At 37.0% G+C, this 18,803-nt stretch overlaps 1 protein-coding gene and 1 long non-coding RNA gene across 2 annotated transcripts in view; one reads left to right on the top strand and one right to left on the bottom strand.

Annotated features, from left to right (window-relative positions):
• GCSAML (germinal center associated signaling and motility like) overlaps positions 1-8,431 on the bottom strand; it is a 31,415-nt gene extending 22,984 nt beyond the window's left edge. Inside the window, exon 1 of the mRNA XM_074361060.1 lies at positions 8,309-8,431. Coding sequence (XP_074217161.1) covers positions 8,309-8,337 — 29 coding nt within the window. The 5' untranslated portion in view covers positions 8,338-8,431. The remainder of the gene's footprint in view (positions 1-8,308) is intronic.
• LOC141577123 (uncharacterized) overlaps positions 1-18,803 on the top strand; it is a 99,391-nt gene that overhangs the window by 29,464 nt on the left and 51,124 nt on the right. The gene's annotated exons all lie outside the window — the stretch shown is intronic.

Genomic DNA, 18,803 nt, shown 5'->3' with positions numbered 1-18,803 from the left:
CATTGGAGTAGAGTGGCTGAGAATAGATCTGGAAAACCCTTGGTGCAAGACTCATAGCTCTTTCATTGGGTGAATGACCACACAGAGGCACGGGGTCACGGTTGCGTCTGGAGAAAGTAAAGAACGTTATCATAGGAAAAGGAAAGGGAGTGGGTTGAGTCTGATTCTTATCATTTCTGTTTCCTCCATCTGGCAGATTTGATAGGGATTTGTTTGACAGCTGTAAGAGGAAGCTGGGACTCTCCAGTTCCATCTCACCTAAGATCTATCACTGCCTCTCTGTTTCTGTGTTTCCTCCATCTCCAAATATATACAGCATCTGCCAAGATTCTCTAATTACGGAAAGGTCCCCTGGAAACACCAGGAATAATCTTAAATTTCATTTGGGGGAATAATTTTATCCTTCTCTCACATCACATCTGTGATCTAAATGACTGCCAAGCGTTGGAAATGCAGTTACTTTCACCAAACGTCTTTTTTTCATTTTGGTTGTTCCTGCTGAATTTTAGCTCTTCACCATCTGTTGACTGGTGTATTTTAAGAGTTCCTTAACTTTGTCCATTTTTTCTCTTTCATTTCACCTTACACACTGAGGACATACAATTCTCTTTAAAATATAAGCCACATTACATCTTTCTCCAACTCATAAATTTTCACTACATTATCATTTCCCAAGTGCTTTTGAAGACTTTTTATATTTTGTTGTCTAATGAAATGTATTTTTTACACAAGAATGTTTCTTTTTTTTTAATTTTCGTGAGCTATGTTTTATCGTGTTTGGTTTTTTATTGAAGTATAGTCAGTTTGCAATGTTGTGTCAATTTCTGGTGTATAGCATAACGTTTCAGTCATAAATATACATACATATATTCTTACTACAAGATATTGAATATAATCCTACAGAGAAGAAACTTGCTGTTTATTTTATATATAGTAGTTAGTATCTGTAGAAGACTTTATCATCAAATGCTGAATCTCATTTTCAAGTCCCTCTCCAATTGGATCTGTTCATGAACAATTTGTTATAATTACCAGACAATTAATTAATTGTATTTCCTGAACCACCATATACTTCAAACTCATACATTTTCGCACACTGTCCCTGCACTTTAGAAAGTCTTTTCCAGTTTGGTCAACGTTCCTAACATTTGCAGCACAATCCAAACAGCAGTTCCTCAAACATGTCCTTCCTTCCTGTCTTTCCAGTTCAGAATTCCATTCATTCTTTCCTCTTGTTTCTACAGCACAGTATTTATGCTTCTACCTAGAACACATTAACGTCTGCCCTATCTTGAAAAGAGGCTGTTGTGATGTAGTGGAAATTACACATGACTTGACATCAGAAATCACACCCTGGTAATCATTTTGCAACATATACATGTATTAAATCATCATTCTATACACTCTTAAAAATTACACTTTATAGCAGAAGTCAACTTGAAAAGTTTTTATCCTTTCTCAGCTATATAATCTCTAATTTTTTAAAGTTACAGAACAGTGATTAAGTACAGTGCTTCTTGAAGTGGTTTAGCAATTTTTTCATCAGCATCAGAGGACTGTAATCTGTCCTCTGTGTTAATTTTTTCTTGAGGTCAAGAGTGCTGTCACGTATAGGCTTTCCATAAATACTGATTGACCTTGAGAAGAAGGAAGCATTTTTCATTGCAGAACATATTTGAATTAAACTCTTTAAGAACGGTTGTATCATTTTTCCCTCCATTGCCAAAGAAGACATACAGATGGTACATGAAAAGGTCCTCAACATCACTACTTATCAGGGAAGTGTATATCAAAGTCACATTGAGTTATCACCTCACACCTGTTAGAATGGCTGTTATCAAAAACATATATATATAAATAAATCTATCTATACACACACACACATGCACACACACGGCAGGTGTGGAGAAATTGGAACCCTTGTGCATCATTGGTAGGTAGCCAAATGGTGCAGGTACTATGGAAAATTATGTAAGACTCCTCAAAAAATTAAAAACATAATAACCATATGATCCAGTATGTACCCTGCTTCTGGATATATATCAAGAAATCAAAATCAGGATCTCAAAGAGGTATCTTCACTCTTAAGTTTATTGTAGCATCATTCACAATAGCCAAAATATAGAAACAACACAAATGTGTACTCATAGATGAATGGATAAAGAAAACCTGGCATATGCATACAATTGAATATTACTCATCCATAAAAAAGAAAGTACTCTACCATTTACAACAACATGGGTGAACCTTGAGGCTATTATGTTTAGGTGAAATTAGCCAGTCACAGAAGGACAAATAATGCATAATTTCAATTTACATGTGGAATTGAAAATAGACAAACTCATAGGCACAGAACGTAGAGTGGTTGCTGCGAAGGGCTGGGGAGAGGAGGAAATGGGGCGTTGTTCAATGGATATAAAGTTTGGTTATGCTACATAAGTAAGTTTCAGAGATCTGCAGTAAACATAGCACCTATAGTCAATAATAAGGTATTGTGCACTTTAAAATATGTTAAGATACAATAAACCTCCTAGAAGAAAATGTAGGCAAGACATCATCTGACATAATCTCAAAAATGCTCTCCTAGGGCAGTCTACTCAAGCAATAGAAATAAAAGCAAGAATAAACAAATGGGACCTAATGAAACTTAGAAGCTTCTACACAGCAAAGGAAACCATAAGAAAAACAAAATGACAACCTACAGAATGGGAGAAAATTCTTGCAAGTGAAACTGACAAAGGCTCGATCTCCAGAATATATAAGCGGCTCATATGACTTAATAAGAGAAAAACAAACAACCAAATTCAAAAATGAGCAAAAGACCTAAACAAGCAATTCTCCAAGGAAGACATACTAATTGATCAATAGGCACATGAAAAAATGCTCAATATCACTAATTATTAGAGAAATGCAAGTCAAAACTACAATGAGGTATCACCTCACACCAGTCAGAATGGCCATCATTCAAAAGTGCACAAATGATAAATGCTGGAGAGGCTGTGGAGAAAAGGGGACCCTCCTGCACTGCTGGTGGGAATGCAGCTTGGTGCAGCCACTACGGAAAACAGTATGGGGATTCCTCAAAAGACTAGGAATAGACTTACCATATGACCCAGGAATCCCACTCCTGGGCATATATCCAGAAGGAACCCTACTTCAGGATGACACCTGCACCCCAATGTTCATAGCAGCACTATTTACAATAGCCAAGACATGGAAACACGCTAAATGTCCATCAACAGCTGACTGGATAAAGAAGAAGTGGTATATGTACACAATGGAATACTATTCAGTCATAAAAACCAACAACATCACACCATTTGCAGCAACGTGGATGTTCCTGGAGCATGTCATTCTAAGTGAAGTAAGCCAGAAAGAGAAAGAAAAATACCATATGAGATCACTCATATGTGGAATCTAAAAAAAATAAAATAAAATAAAAGTAAGTTCAAAACAGAAACAGACTCATAGACATAGAATAGAAACTTGTGGTTGCCAAGGGGCCGGGGGGTGGGAAGAGACAAAGTGGGATTTGAAAATGTAGAACAGATAAACAAGATTATAGTGTGTAGCACAGGGAAATATATACAAGGTCTTATGGTAGCTCACAGAGAAAAAAATGTGACAATGAATATATACATGCTCACGTATAACTGAAAAACTGTGCTTTACACTGGAATTTGACACAACATTGTAAAATGGTTATAACTCAACAAAAAAGTTAAGAAAAAAAAAACAGAGAAGAAAACACAAGGAAATTGGAGGTGAGGAGTATATTTAGCACATTGATCAGGGTGATGATATCACAGGAGTTTACATATGTGACAACTTAACAATATGTATACTTTAAATATGCAAATTTTTACATACGAATTATATCTCAATACAAAGAGAAAGAAAGGAGTGCAGGACAACCAGCTATAAAATACGGAGTTGTCGAGTAGTGATTCAGCTCACCTTAGTAACCTCATGTCCTCCTGTGCTCCTAATCCCAGTGCACACCATACTCAGACCCTCCTCAGGGCCTTTATATAGTATATATAAAGACTATATATATATATTCTCTCTGTCTGGTAGTGAATCCCACAGATTTTTGCCTAATCTGGTTATTCTCAATTATCCAGGTCTCTCCTCAGAGATTAGATCTTCATAACATCACACTCCTTCCTCTGCTATATTTAATTCATAGTACTCTTAACTACCTGAACTGTATAATTTATATAATTGTCTGTAACTCCTTTCTGTTAATAAAACAAGTTCTATGAGGTGGAATGTTTCCATTTTGTTGTCAGTCTTATCTGCAGTGCATGGAATTTGGTTCCTTGTGAACCAAATAATTTCTATGAGTAATTCACTAAAGCAAAATACACTATGGCTCAAGAACCTGAAAAAAATCTGACTTCAGAGTACAAAAGTAATTGAATAATAGCCATCAGTGATTAATAGCCTACAATGTCCCTGTTAACATACATGCATTGTTTCATTTATCTTCACAACTGAAGCTAGGATCTGGCAACATTATTATCCCCATTGTGGACATAAGGACATGGAATCCCAGAAACCAAGGAATTTGTCCAGGATTACAAGTAAAGAAGGACTATTATCAAATATAAGTTTAATCCAGCTTCATGATTTCCCAGTGAATTATTTATCAGAAACTATCCATTTCTTTTATCTGATTGTATGACCTTCAAGAAATGCTGCTAACCTGCCTTACCAAGTTCGCCAATAAAGAGTGCTCTAGACAGGAATTACCTATATTTTACTCACTGAGAATAAAATATCTCCCATCACCAATTAATCAGCGTATCCAACTATGTGACACATTTTCATATTTAATATTGCATTTTCCCAAGATCACAGTATGTGAGGATAATAACTACCACTTTGGATAGTAGATACGGAAAAATAATGAGATAATCTAATAAATTTCCTAAGAATGTGCAGGGCAGAGATAAAGCCTGAGATAATTATCAGTTGTTACAATCAATGTAAGTTGAGTACTTCACTCAGCCTTGTGAGTTCCTTGAGTACTGCTGAATCTAGCTGTCCTGAGTGTAGCGGCATGCTGGACCTAGAAAAGCCCCTGGACTGCAGAGGCATCATTCATAGATGCCAATCATGAGAGCTCCAGAGGGTACCTCCACCCCTTTCCTCTTCACATCAGCCTGGATTTTTAAAATAGAACTGAAATCCAGCCAATAGGCTTCTCCAGGAGTTGGGTATAAGATCCTAAACAGGAATGGCTGAAGAGCAGAATGAGAAGGGGTTTTTCCAACCACAAAGGTGAGCAAACCAAGACACTCCTATCTCTCTGAGTCTTAACTGGCTTCATTTACAACATGGTCTAATTGAATCAGCATCCTCTTGCTGCTTTACTATTAATAAAGTAAGATAAATTCAGGGTTGTTCCAAAAGAGATCACCAACCCTATCACAACACAGTAATAGATACATGTCAGAAATTTTGAAAATCAACATAAAGAGGGAGACAAAAAAAAAAAAAAAAGAAATCTCCTTTGGGTCTCAGTATTCTGAAGCAGATAAGTTTACCTTCTGCTTTTCTTGAATGAGAATCACATGTGCTTTTTCATATCAGCCAGAAAACATTTATTGAGAGCCTTCCTTCAGAGTATGAGCAAGAATTTCAAGGGTTTCTCAAAGAGTTCAAAGACACTGCCCTTGTAGTCAAAGAATCCACTATCTAAAAGACTTACACACATGTAGTCATGACACTAGGCAGGATGTGTTTACTGTCATCAATGTATATAACTGTTTACAAGGCATAGAATAGTAAAAAAAAATAAAATAATAATTTCTGGCAGAGATCAGGAAGATGTAGCATTTGGCCAGAGCACTGCAGAATGAATATGGTATGTAAAAATGATTGAAAAGTGAACTTTGGAGCAAGAGTTCTGACAGCCAAGGCAGGCAGGGTTGAACTCAAAAAATTAACAAGTGGTCAGATTGACAAGGGTATAAAGTCCATATAACACATTTATGACACAAAGGGAAGAAAAGTTTTTTTAACTAAACTAAGTACACATTCTTTAAATCCATGTTTTGCTCTAAATTCTAGGGAGTCACAGAGGCTGCAAAGATATATTCAAAGTAACAATTGCCTTTGAGAGACTTCTTAGTAACTTCATTAGAGGTCAGCTGCTACATAAGACAGTGGAGGCAATGCCCAAAGTGGGAAGAAAACAAGGAGGGAGTGATTAAAACAGAATATATAGGACTTTAAACTCCAGAATGAGTGGTCTACATTTCAACTGCTAGCTAGTGGGAATGGATTTGCTCATTGAAACACAGGAGTAATGTGATTAGAGCGCTGTGTCACCAAATCAACCTAGTTGTATTAAAAAACACATCCAAATGAACAACAGGTACAGAAAAAATGTTCAACGTCACTGAATATCAGGGAAATGCAAATTAATCAAAATCACAGTAAGAGATCACCTCACACCTGTTAGTATGGCTACTATCAAGAATGAAAGAGAAAAAAAGGAGGCAAGAGATAATAAGGGTTGGCAAGGATGTAGAGAAGAAGGAACACTTGTACACTGTTGGTTCAGCCACTACAAAAATTATTTTAAAATTAAAAATAGAATTATCCTAGGATCCAGCAATCCTGTTTCTGGGTATATATACAAAAGAAATGAAAACAGGATAGCCAAGAGATAATCTGCACTCCCATATTTACTGTAGCATTATTCACAATAGCCAAGATATGGAAACAATATAAATATCTGTCAACAGATGAATGATAAAGAAGATGTGATGTAAATATGTATACATATATACACACAGTTGACCCTTGAATATAATATTGTTATATACATATGTATATACAGTTGAACCTTGAACAACCATATAGGTCCAACTACAAGTAGATTTTTTTTCAATAAATACTACTACGGTACCGCGTGATCTACAGACACAGAACTGTGGATATGGAGGGCTGACTATAAAGTTAAATGTGGCTTTTTGACTGTGGAGTGGTCAGTGCCTCTAAACCCTGCATTGTTCAAGAGTCCATATAGATATGTAATGGAATATTATTCAGCCATGAAAAAGAAGGAAATCCTGCCACTTGTGACAACACGGGTGGACCTTGAGGGCATTATGCTAAGTGAAGTAAGTCAGACAGAGAAAGTCAAATACTGTATAATCTCACTTATAGGTGGAATCTTAAAAAGCTAAACTCATAGAGACAGAGTAGAATGGTGGTTACCTGGCTGAGGAGTTGTGGAATTGAAGAGATGTTGTCTAAGGGTACAAACTCGCAACTAGGAAATAAATAAGTCCTAGAGATCTAATGCACAACATAGCAATTATAGTCAACAGTACTGTATTATAAACTTCACAGCTATTGAGACTAGATCTTAATTGTTTGTAGCACAGAAAAACAAATGATATTATGTGAAGTTATCTGACATGATAGAGGTGATGGGGTATTAGCTAAGTCTATGGTGGTAATTAGATTGCAATATACAAATGCACCAAATCAACACTTTGTACAGCTTATACTTAATGTTATATGCCAATTACATGCCATTTTTTTTAAACCTAGTTTTTTAATATAATATAATAAGACTGTATGGGAGGAGTTCGGGAGAGTGGATGGGTGAATGGGGTGCTGCAGAGACAATCTTTAATATTAAGCAAGGTGTAAAAAGAATGATACTTATTATCCATATCTGTTCTACAGCTTCAAAAGCATTTGATGAGGATAGGGATAAAAAAAAAAAAACTCAAAAAAGTACTATTTAAATTAAAAGCATTTCAGTGAACTATTTTGCTTCTGTAATTTTCAAGAACCTGACAGTTTAGTCTCATATTGATTCCATGAAGCTGACGAATGAAGAGAGAAGCCTTTTACTCAGATGAGGAAAGAGAAGTGTAGAGATTCAGGTGACCATAGGCCAAGGCTGCCAGATAAAATACAGGATGCAGAGTTAAATTTGAATTGCAGGTAAACAACACAATTTTTTAGTGTAAGTGTGACCCATGCAATAATGCTCCAAATATTGCATGGGGATATTTATACTTCAAAATGTATCTGTTTATCTGAAATTCAAATCTGACTGGCATCTTGTTTTTTTACTTTGTAAATCTGGCAACCTACCATGATTGCAAAGTAAGCCAAGAGAAGGTGAGCTGGGAGGTCTCTGTGTTCTTAGAGGATGCTGTCTTCAAGTTCAGCCTTCTTCAAGTCAAACTGCCCCCCTATTCCAAATGCATACACCTAGCTTCCTTCTCCCTGCTCTCTTTCTCCAAGAAGGGCTGTGCCCAGAGTCAGGACTCACCTGAATTCTCTCAGGAGATAATTTCCCATCCTTCACAGTAACTCTGTTTCTCAGATCCTGGGTGCCTTGACCAAAGTAACAACAGCCACAATACAGGGCAGGATGTTGCATCGGACCACTGGCCTGTGCTTTCACCAATCACAAGCTGCCTGGGGATGGGCATAGGCATGGTAAAGTAGACAGGGATGGATCTGAAGGGGAGGGGAACAGGAAGGGGCGGGGTGTGTGTGTGTGTGTGTGTGTGTAATGTTGGGGGAAAATCAAGCTGAAACGTGAGAGAATAAATCTAACACTTTGGGTTTACTTTGCTTCCAAGGAAATTCCAGGATTTCAGGCTCAGACATGGCAGGGGCCATCCTATTTCTCAGAAATCTGAGATTTCAAGACTCCCAATATTTTGTCCTCTTCCAAACACACAAAAAGAAACTCTCTTGTAAGGAAAAAGAATGATAAGTTAAAAATAAAATGTCTGTTCTTCTATTCGTAAAAATCAAATCAAGTGTAAATATCTTTCTTCAGCAGTCTGATGCTTCAGAAGACTAGACTGCAGAGAAAGTATGAAAATAGAAAGGTCTGAACGTTATTCGAGGTAGGTAAAAGAGCAATTGGTCTTCCTGTTGTTCTAAGGCTAGTATTACAAGAGGGAAGGAGACAGGGCCTAACATACTCATCTCCACCATCTGGTCCCCCACTTCCTCCCCTACACCACCCATCAGAGCCACAAAGTACAAGCTGGCCATAGTGATAATTTCAAAGCAGGCGATTAGCTGACTGCTGACTCTGAGCCACTGCTGTTGGGGGGGTGAAATGGCTTATTCGTTACGTTTCCCCCCAAGTGGAGAGCAGAACAGGTAACTGATTTTCTTCAGTTTGCATCCAGCATGAAATTGATCTGCTAAATTCAGAAACTGTATGTTCATCTGTTCCAATTCCTTTTTTTTTCCCCCAAATTAAAATACCATGGCTGAAGATGTTTAAGTTACTGCTCCCCATCGACAGAGCTCATGGGTCTCAAGTGCCGTATAATCATTTCTAAATTTTGTATTACTAGTTATGTTTCAATCACCAGAGTGAGAGAAATATATTTGAAGCAGGATTGTCTCAGACCCCATTCTGGGTTTATGGTTTACTTAATTCATATTTAAGGACCTATGTATCAAAGCCTTGTTTCCCAAACTTTCACAATCATCTAAGGACCTTGTAAGTGTGGGTTCTGATTCTTTCAAACTGGGGTTAATGCTTTGTCTTTCCATCAAGCTCCCTACTGATGCCACTCCTGCTGGTCCTTTAAGGAGGAAGGTGCTAGGCCAGGGATTCTCAAAGCATGGTCCCAAGACCAGCGGCATCAGTGTCACCTGAAAACTTGTTAGAAATACAGATTTCAGGTCCCAGCTCACACCTGCTGAATCAGAAACTCTGGGCATGTGCTATTCTATTGCCTGCTAAGATTTGAGAGCCAGGTGTAATAAACCATTTATTACTCACAGATAAACTCATCATCCCCTTGGACCTCAGACACTAAATGATGGAGATGTGGTAACACCAAAGGTCTCTAGTTTCTTCAGCCTCTTTAACTTCCTCTCTGCTCACACTAGCATGAGTCCATCTGGGAGGACAAGACTTTAATTCTACTACGGAAGGCTAACCAGTGAACCTCCTGGAACTTGCATCCCATGGATAGTATATAAGTAAAAGTGAGTTTTAGTGAACTGTAAGGTATTCCACAATGATGGTGGCTGTGAAAGTTGACCGAGCACAGCAGACGTGCACGTTATAGGAGCTTCATTTAGCACTCTCAGTGCTGTGCAGAAGAGATACCAGTCATTTCAAAGCCAGTGCCTCAACTTACCCACAGATGCAGGTCATTTCTATCCTCTGCAAGAGTCCTCCCTGTCAGTATTCTCTACTTGCTTTTTCACTCTACTTGGTCTCCTGCCTACCAACAAGTTCAGCTTTCATTTGTTTGGAAAAGGACACAAAATGCTTTCCATTTATTCTGATAGTCAGAGAACAGTCATCTCACTTTGTGCTTTCAAAGTTAGACATTTAATAACATGGATTTTTCCTATTATTAAATTACTATATGCTTGGTGTAGAAAATCTGGAAAGCACAAATAAGAAAAAATAAAAAAATTAAATAACCCAGAATCTTACTCCCCAGAAGCAATTCCCACGTGTATTTTAATGTATATTGATAGTTTTTGCTCTGTGAACACATACATGCACTCATTGGTTTAAAAAAAATTCCGAAAAGGTGATCATCCTTTGCACAGATGTCTTTCTATACTATTAAGTAGATTTTCAAATACCACTTTTCCCTTTTTTTCAGCTTTTTTGAAGTATAATTGGTATACAAAAAACAAATATATACAATTTGGTGAGTTTGGACATATATACACTTAATAATATCACCACAATCAAGGTAAATGATCCATCACCTCCAAAAGTTTCCTTATGTCCTTTTGGGTGTGTGTGTGTGTGTGTGTGTGTGTGTGTGTGTACACGCACATGTGTATGTGTTACCATGAGATCTACCCTTTTAACAAATTCTTAAGGGTATAATGCCTGTTGTTAACTATAGGCATTATGTTATAACAATCAACAGAAGGAAAAAATGAACTATAGAGAGGAGAAAATATTTACAAACTGTTTATGTGATAAGTTCCAAGATTTATAAGGAACTCTTACAACTCAGTAGCAAAAATAATAATAATAAATTAAAAAACCTGACTGACAAATAGGTTGAGTATTTGAATAGACATTTCTCCTAAGAAGATTTACAAATGACCAACAGATACATGAAAAGATGTTCTGCATTACTACTTATCAGATAAATGTAAATCAAAATCACAATGAGATTTTACCTCATACCGGTTAGGATGGCTATTATTAAATTTTCATAGTATCATTAATAACCAATGCAAAGTATCACATTGTATAATCATATAATGATTGTTTTCAGTCCCTTTTTTTGGTTACTTCATTTTTTCTATTATAACAATGCCGTATTTGGCATTTTTACAGATAAATCTGAACATAGTATTGCTGATAATTAAGATTTTTTAATACTAGCTGGAAATTTCCCTCCATGAAAATTGCAGATATTTGCAACATTCAATTACATCAGCCCATCCAGGGTGTGGGAGATTTGATTTCAGTTGCTTCTATAAGGTTTGGAACTAGACCTAGTACGTAAGACAGGATTCTTTTCTATTAATAGCTAGGCCCTGCTTATATGCAGATAATATTAGAACTGGGAATAAAGGAAGCACCCGATTATTTTACTTGGAAGGAATGACCAATAAGATGAGAATTAACCATTGGAGAAGTTAACACACCAACGAATCAGATATTTGGCTTAAAATGTTTTCAAGTCATGGCTTGACTAAATTTAAATTTTATTATATTTATGATGTGAAAGAAAGAAATTATCTCCAATTTAGGAAAAGGTAAAATGGTGAGTGTATAGGAGATCAAAATATGCCACAAAAAATGCCACTTTTGCCATAATGAAGACATTTAATAATCAACAAATAAAGGAAGAAGCTTTCTTTGAATGCTTTTTATCTGCTTAAAAACAGATCCTCCAAAAAAGAACTCAACTTTCACAAATCCCCTCCATGGGAGTTGTATCACAGGGAAGATTGATTCTTATCATAGGAAAAAAGACAAGAAGTCAGTACTACATTTAGGCAGACATTATCACGAACTGTCATACCTCCCGTTATCCTCCTAAGAACCTAAGATTTATTTGCTCTCCCAAAGTGGCCTTTGTCCCCTCCATTTCTCCTATTAAGATGATAATACTGACTGGTATATATAGAACAGATAAACAGGTCTATACTGTATAGCACAGGGAAATGTATTCAATATCTTGTATCAGTTTACAGTGAAAAAGAATTTGAAAATGAATATATATGTTCATGTATGACTGAAGCATTGTGTTATACACCAGAAATTGACACAACATTGTAAACTGACTATATACTTCAATAAAAAAAATTTTTTTTTAATTGAGACAACATCCTAAAAAAAATAAGATGACATGCAAGCTCTCATATATCACTGCTTCTTTGGATACTCATTTTCTTTCTGTGATGCCTCCATGCACACAACATTAGAATTTAATAAATTTGCATGCTTTTTCTTCTGTTACTCTGTCTATTGTCAGTTTAATTCACAGGGCCTCAGTCACTACCCTTGATTAGAGAAAGACAGAGAAAAAAGTTTTCCTCCCCTACAATTGCCTAGTTGGTGATGATGAGAATGATGAGTTCATGCTCAAGAATGTTGTAATTAGCTCGACTGATCCTTATCTGGAACTTGTGACGGGTGTGCCCTTGTTGCCACAACACATTTTCAAATGTAGAAGGGAAATTTCCTTTTATGACACTACTTGCGGAAATATATCACAACGAAAGCTATTTCCTCGAGTTATTTCCTCATTCCTTCCAGAAATGACCAGAAACTTTGAAGGATTAAAAAAACCAAAGTTAATAGTGTTGAAGAATTTGAGGTCTTGTTTACCATCCCTTTTAAGACCAGACCTAACTAAAAACATATTCTGAACAATGAAAAATTCAGCTTGGTTTAACAAACTGTGTACAGATCTGTGGCCTCATTCTCCCTAATCAAAATGCAAATGTTCAACCTTTAATTAGCATACTCAACATGAACATCCTTTCTATCACCTCCTAGGAACTTTCCCCTAAGGCAAACTTCATGCTGCATTTCCCCCTGGCATTTGGTCTTTACTAGCAGTTAATAAGCTCAACTTCCTAGAATGAACTGGCAGTCGTTGACACTAAGAATTGGCAAATCTTAATGGTTCTGATGTTTACATCCTGCTAAGATTAGAGGTTAAGTTGCAGAAAACTGATGTCGTTATGGATTGATAGTTGGCGTAGAAGCAGATGACTTTATTATAAGCAGAGAGTTAAACATACATAGTTTAGTAATCTTGATATCAGCATTCTTTCTGGAATTTATAAAATAAAACATAAATAAAATATAAAATAAAAATCTTTATTATTCAAATGCTCTTTGACCCATGCTCAATAATAACTTTGGACATTTCGTTCTTATAATCTGTTTTCAATTGAAAGGCACACCATTCAGAAGACAATTAGCTGGTTTATATGGTTAAATGCCAGATAAGATCTAGTCTCTTAGTAACTTTCAACTACACAGTATAGTATTGTTAGCTATGATCACAATGCTGTCTGTGCATCAGGTCCCAAAACTTACTTGTCTTCCAAGGGCAAGTTTGTACTCTTGGGCTAACATCTCCCCATGGGACCCCCATGACAGGGGAGTCCGTGCCATTGCTTTGCTCAGTGATGCATGTGGAAACTCAAATTCTTAGAAGCTCAATGCCTGTGCATATGGAATGTATTGTTCTAACTAATGAAGTGTATTTGTTTTTGTTTTATTATCTTCAATATGGAAAAAAAAATGTATGAATTGAAGAAAATTTTGGCCAAAAAACTCCAGTATTACAATTGTAAAAAAAAAATGTTTTAAGATTAAACTAAGACTACACAGGTCTTTGAGAAATCTGTGATGGCAGCTTACAAGATACGTGAAGTAGCACAATAATTGTAAAGTATTGCAGATAAATAGAAAAGAAAAAAAGGAAACTGCAAAACCTAGTGTGAGGTCTTATCTCTCTTTTGTTTTATTTGTCTAACTTTATTGAGGTATGATAAATAAAAATAGCATCTATTTAAGATGTATGACATGATATTTTGATGTATGTATATACTGTGAAACAGGCCCCACAGTCAAGCTAATTATCTCTTCTAACAGCGTGTTCAGCTCTGGAATGGGCAAGTTGAAGAAAAGACTACTTGTTTTCAACAGAGAGAGAATTCCTTCTTCCCTAGGGCTGTTTGCATTCTCCAGGCGGCCGCTGTCTCACACTGTGCAGTTCAGCGTATTTATACACACGAGCATTAAGCAGCATCTGTGTGACCATGCTCTGGGAGCTGGCGATGCAGAAGGAAATGAACAAACCATTGCCTTTATGAGCTTCCATTCTGAAAGAAGGAGGCACAGATGTGGAAATGAGGAAATACGCATCTAGAATGTGAGGTGGTGGAAAGTACTCTCTAGGGAAGCGGAGCAGGAATGGAGAAAGGGTGGGTCTGCCATTGTGAGTAGCACAACAGGGAAAGTCACTCCCCAGGTGAAACTTGAGGACAGACATGAGGAGAGGGTAGTGGTTCTAGGCAGAGTCCTCAGCAGGGACAAAAGTAATGTGTCAGATGAGTGCCTGGCATGTGTCAGGAACAACAGAGACTCCTGTGGCTACAGTCAGGAGAGAAACGGGGGAAGTGTGGGCCATAGGGTCAGAGAAGTAATGGATATGGAAGAGTGAAGGGGCAGCTAGTATAGGGCTTCATGGGTTATTACGGCAATGTTGCGTCTTTATTCAGAGTCAGGTGAATGGGAGTGAATGCTTTCGAGTAAGATACATACAGTGTGACTTACATTTTAATACAATGATTATGGTTGACACGGGGAGACAAGTTGTGAGAAGTAATTGTAATCTGAATATTTTAAAGATAGAGCCAGTAGGATTTTCAGAGAGATTATATGTGCTGAGTGAGGGTAGGGAGTGAAAAAGTGAATGGTGAAAGTTGACTGTGCGATTTCTGACTTGAGAACCTAGTAGAACAGAGTTATTGTCAACTGGGATGGGGAGGGTGAAGCTAGAGCAGATCTGCTAGGGAACAGGGCTCATTTTCTGAAGCGTTAAATTTGAAATTGGTACTAGCCTGCGAAAGAAAATCACACATTGGGTGGCTTGAACAACAGAAATTTATTTTCTCACAGTACTGGAAGTTGGAAATCCTAGATCAGCGTGTCATCAAGGTTGGTTTCCGGCAAGGTCTCTCTTCCTGACTTATAGATAGCCTTCCTGTTACTGTGTGTTCACATGCCTTTCCTCTGTGCATGCTTGGGGTGGGAGAAGGAGATGGGGGGAGAGAGAGAGAGAGGAAGGAGAAGCAGATTCGTGTTTTTCAACTTCTTATAAGGACACGAGTCCTATGGGATTAGGGTAGTACTCTTACAACCTCACTCAGATAAACTTAATCATTCCTTAAAGGCGCCATCTCCAAACATAGTCACAGTAGGGTTAAGAGCATCAACATATAAATTTTGGAGGAATGCAGTTTAGTCCATTCCATCTTCCAAATGAAGATACAACATAGACAATGAACTGTATGAGTCTGAAGTTGGGTGTGGGTGTGCTGGGCAGGGGTATAATTTGGAGAATCTTCACGATATAGTTAGTATTTGAATCCATTAGACTGCATTAGATAACTAAGGGAGTGAGGGGATGGGAAACATATTATTTAAGGTGCAAACCCATGTGCACTCCTTGCTCTACTACTTAATAACCACATAGCCTTCAGCAAGTCACTTACCCACGCAAAGCCTCAGTTGCCTCATCTTTAAAGTGGGGTTCATAATAGCTCCTTGCAGGTCAGTCAGCATTAATTTGCATTATATAGTGTCAAAATCAGTTGGATTGACATCCAGCTGATGTAAGAGAATCATTTGGTGCTTTGGAGAGAAAACACATGTTGGAACATCTTAAAACTTACACAAGGTTATATGTCAATTATATCTCAATAAAGCTAAGAAAAAAAAGATCATTTTATACTCTGATTAACAGACTACCTCCAGAATCGTTCATTCATATAATGATGATGATGATGATGATGATGATGATGATGATGATGATGATGATGATGATGGAGAAGAAGAATATGTATTAGGTGTTGTCAACATGCGAGGTATCAGGCAAATATATGGGACAGTGGGGAATGTATTAGTAACTATGACAGGCACAGATCTTACCTTACAAATTAGAATAATGCTCTGAAAACCCTTTGAAATACATATCAAAAAACTGAAAACAAGTAAACTTAGAGGCTTGACTAACAGTCCGAACTAATTAGTGCCAGTGTAATACACAAACCCAGTCCTGACTAATTTCACAGGTCAAATTCTTACTAACAATCGTCTCTCGAGGCTCTTTTTACTATACAAATCAAAGAGTACAGAGGGAAACAGTTCAAAATGAATTTGTTTTTTAAATCAACAGATGAATAGAGAACCATAATGCGGTAAAGTCACACAATGGAATATTACTCAGCTATAAAAGTAAATAAAATACTAATACATGCTACAGTATCCAAGAACCTTGAAAACATTATGCTAAGTGAAAGACGTCAAACATAAAAGACAGCATACTGTATGTTTTTATTTGTATGGAATATCCAAAATAGTCAAATCCGTAGAGACAAAGTAGATTTAGTTGTTGCCAAAGACTGGAGAAGGGAAAGCAAATGTAAAGTGATTGCTTAAAGGGAGCATGTTGGGGGTGATAAATAAAAGTTTTAGAACCAGATACTAATGATGGTTGCACTATTTTGTGATTGCACTTAATTCCATTGATTTGTACACTTTAAAGTGGTTACAGTGGTAAATGTATGTGTTATATGTGTTTTACCATAGTAAATATAAACTTGATCTAGCAAGAAGAATATTAGTTCATCATTGTATTGTACACCAATAATAGAATAATTGGATTTCAAAAAAATCTTTAAAACCTGTACCAAAATTACGGTAATAGGCAAATATTTCAGACTCTCTCCTCCACTACATGATAAATTTTGTGTAGACATAACTGATTCTTATGTTCTGCAATCAATGTTTGGCAGTATAAAAACCTAAAATAACATTTTTCATGAAAAGAATCAATTCTGTGTATACAGTAATTTATAATAAAATTGTAATCACTCAATGGGGAAAAAAATCCCCGAAGCTTCTTTCCTTCCAATTTCATCTTCCTGACATCATTACCCTCTGTCTCTCTCCTGATTGCTCCAGGGGATAAAATGAATGTCTTGTGATTTTAAGGGTTTTATGACACACTTGGTCCTTCGGGGTTGGCATATATTTCTCATTCTGAAAACACTATGAATCATCCTCACTATTTTTGCTGACAGTTTTCTTAGGGGAAAAAAAGTGCTTCTTTCTAATTTAAACCTATTCTGATTTTAAAACTTAAGACTCGATCCTTACACATGCATTTGAAGACAATCTAGCACACTTGCCACTACTGGCTTGGAGATTACCAGTATTTCTATATGGCTTCTAAATCCGTTGGCTGCTTTCCTGCTTTTTAATGTCACATGCCCTGAATTTGTGGATCTTATCGATTCTTGAAATAAAATACAGCCCATTGTATAATATTTGCACCTGAATGCAGAAAGAAGATGCTGCTGTCTCACCATCAGTAAGTGACATTCTTGGGTCTATTTGTTTTTCATGGTATTTAAGATAAAACAGAACACAGAGTTTCTGGCAATTTCAATTAAGATTGATGAACACTGATCCATTTCAATAATCTAATTCGCTCTTCTTGTAGTCTTTGGTATTTTAGCAAGTTGCCCGCATTCATGGGTAGAGTTTGTGACTGCATAATTGACTCACAGAATTTGAACTCATCCCCGTAACTGTCACCATGCTACCTTTCTTTGTCATAATGTCACAGGACTTGGGGTGGGGGCCACATTTTCAAGAGTGATTTTTTTTTAACTATAACAATTTTGGTGAATCACTGAATGAACAAAACTCTTCCTTTACCAGGAATGTTACTTTTGTACTAAGAATCTTGTTGTCTTGAGTGTGCTCCAGGGAGCTCTGAGGAACTCTTGGCCTTTGAGTAAGCCACTGATTGTCACAAAGATCTCTATGTCCTCAGAAATTCTACCAAACTATTACTTCATGACCACGACTGATCTCTTGGTCCCCATCTCTTGGTGACATTCAAACATTTTCTTCATATGTGGGTCAACAAAATTTTCATATCTCCAGAGGAGATACTTAACACCCAGGGGGACAATGCAGTTTTTGGTTTACTGTTCTACTTTTTGATGTCCTCATCAGTTTGTCTGAGGTGACTGTCTGTACAGGGTGATTACTTTATTGTGCCATGACTCAGTTACACATAACTATCCTCACTCACTTCTCCTCTCCCACATCCACACTATGAAACCACCCGTGTTCTGACAGCTCTCCATGCTTCCTGAATTTGGAGGGGGTCAGAATCCATCTCCTGGGTGCTTTCTCAGAGTTTCAGTGCTGCTCAAGTCTTCTCTACGCAAAGCAGGGGATTTTCTCTGCATTCTAACTCAGTAAAGTCCACACCATTATAACTTCTATGTGTGAATTTTGGCAAATGCCTGAGGCTCTCTGAGCTCCGTTTCTATAAAATGCACTGGGAAACTCTCCATGTATTTTAAAACACTGTGAATGTACGTGTCTTCAAGTTTATTTTGCTTCATCAAATTCCAGTTATAGAGATGAGTAAGTTTCACTCTCTGGGACTTTAAAAGGGTTGACAGTTGAATTTACAGCTGCTCTGTTCCTCACATCTGAATGGGCTCTAATTTTAATGAATTTATTCTTCCTTTTA

This window comes from Camelus bactrianus, chromosome 3 (genome assembly GCF_048773025.1).
Source record: "Camelus bactrianus isolate YW-2024 breed Bactrian camel chromosome 3, ASM4877302v1, whole genome shotgun sequence".
NCBI lineage: Eukaryota > Metazoa > Chordata > Mammalia > Artiodactyla > Camelidae > Camelus > Camelus bactrianus.
The sequence above is the reverse complement of the archived record's forward strand: the minus strand, read 5'-3'. Positions and strand labels throughout refer to the sequence as shown.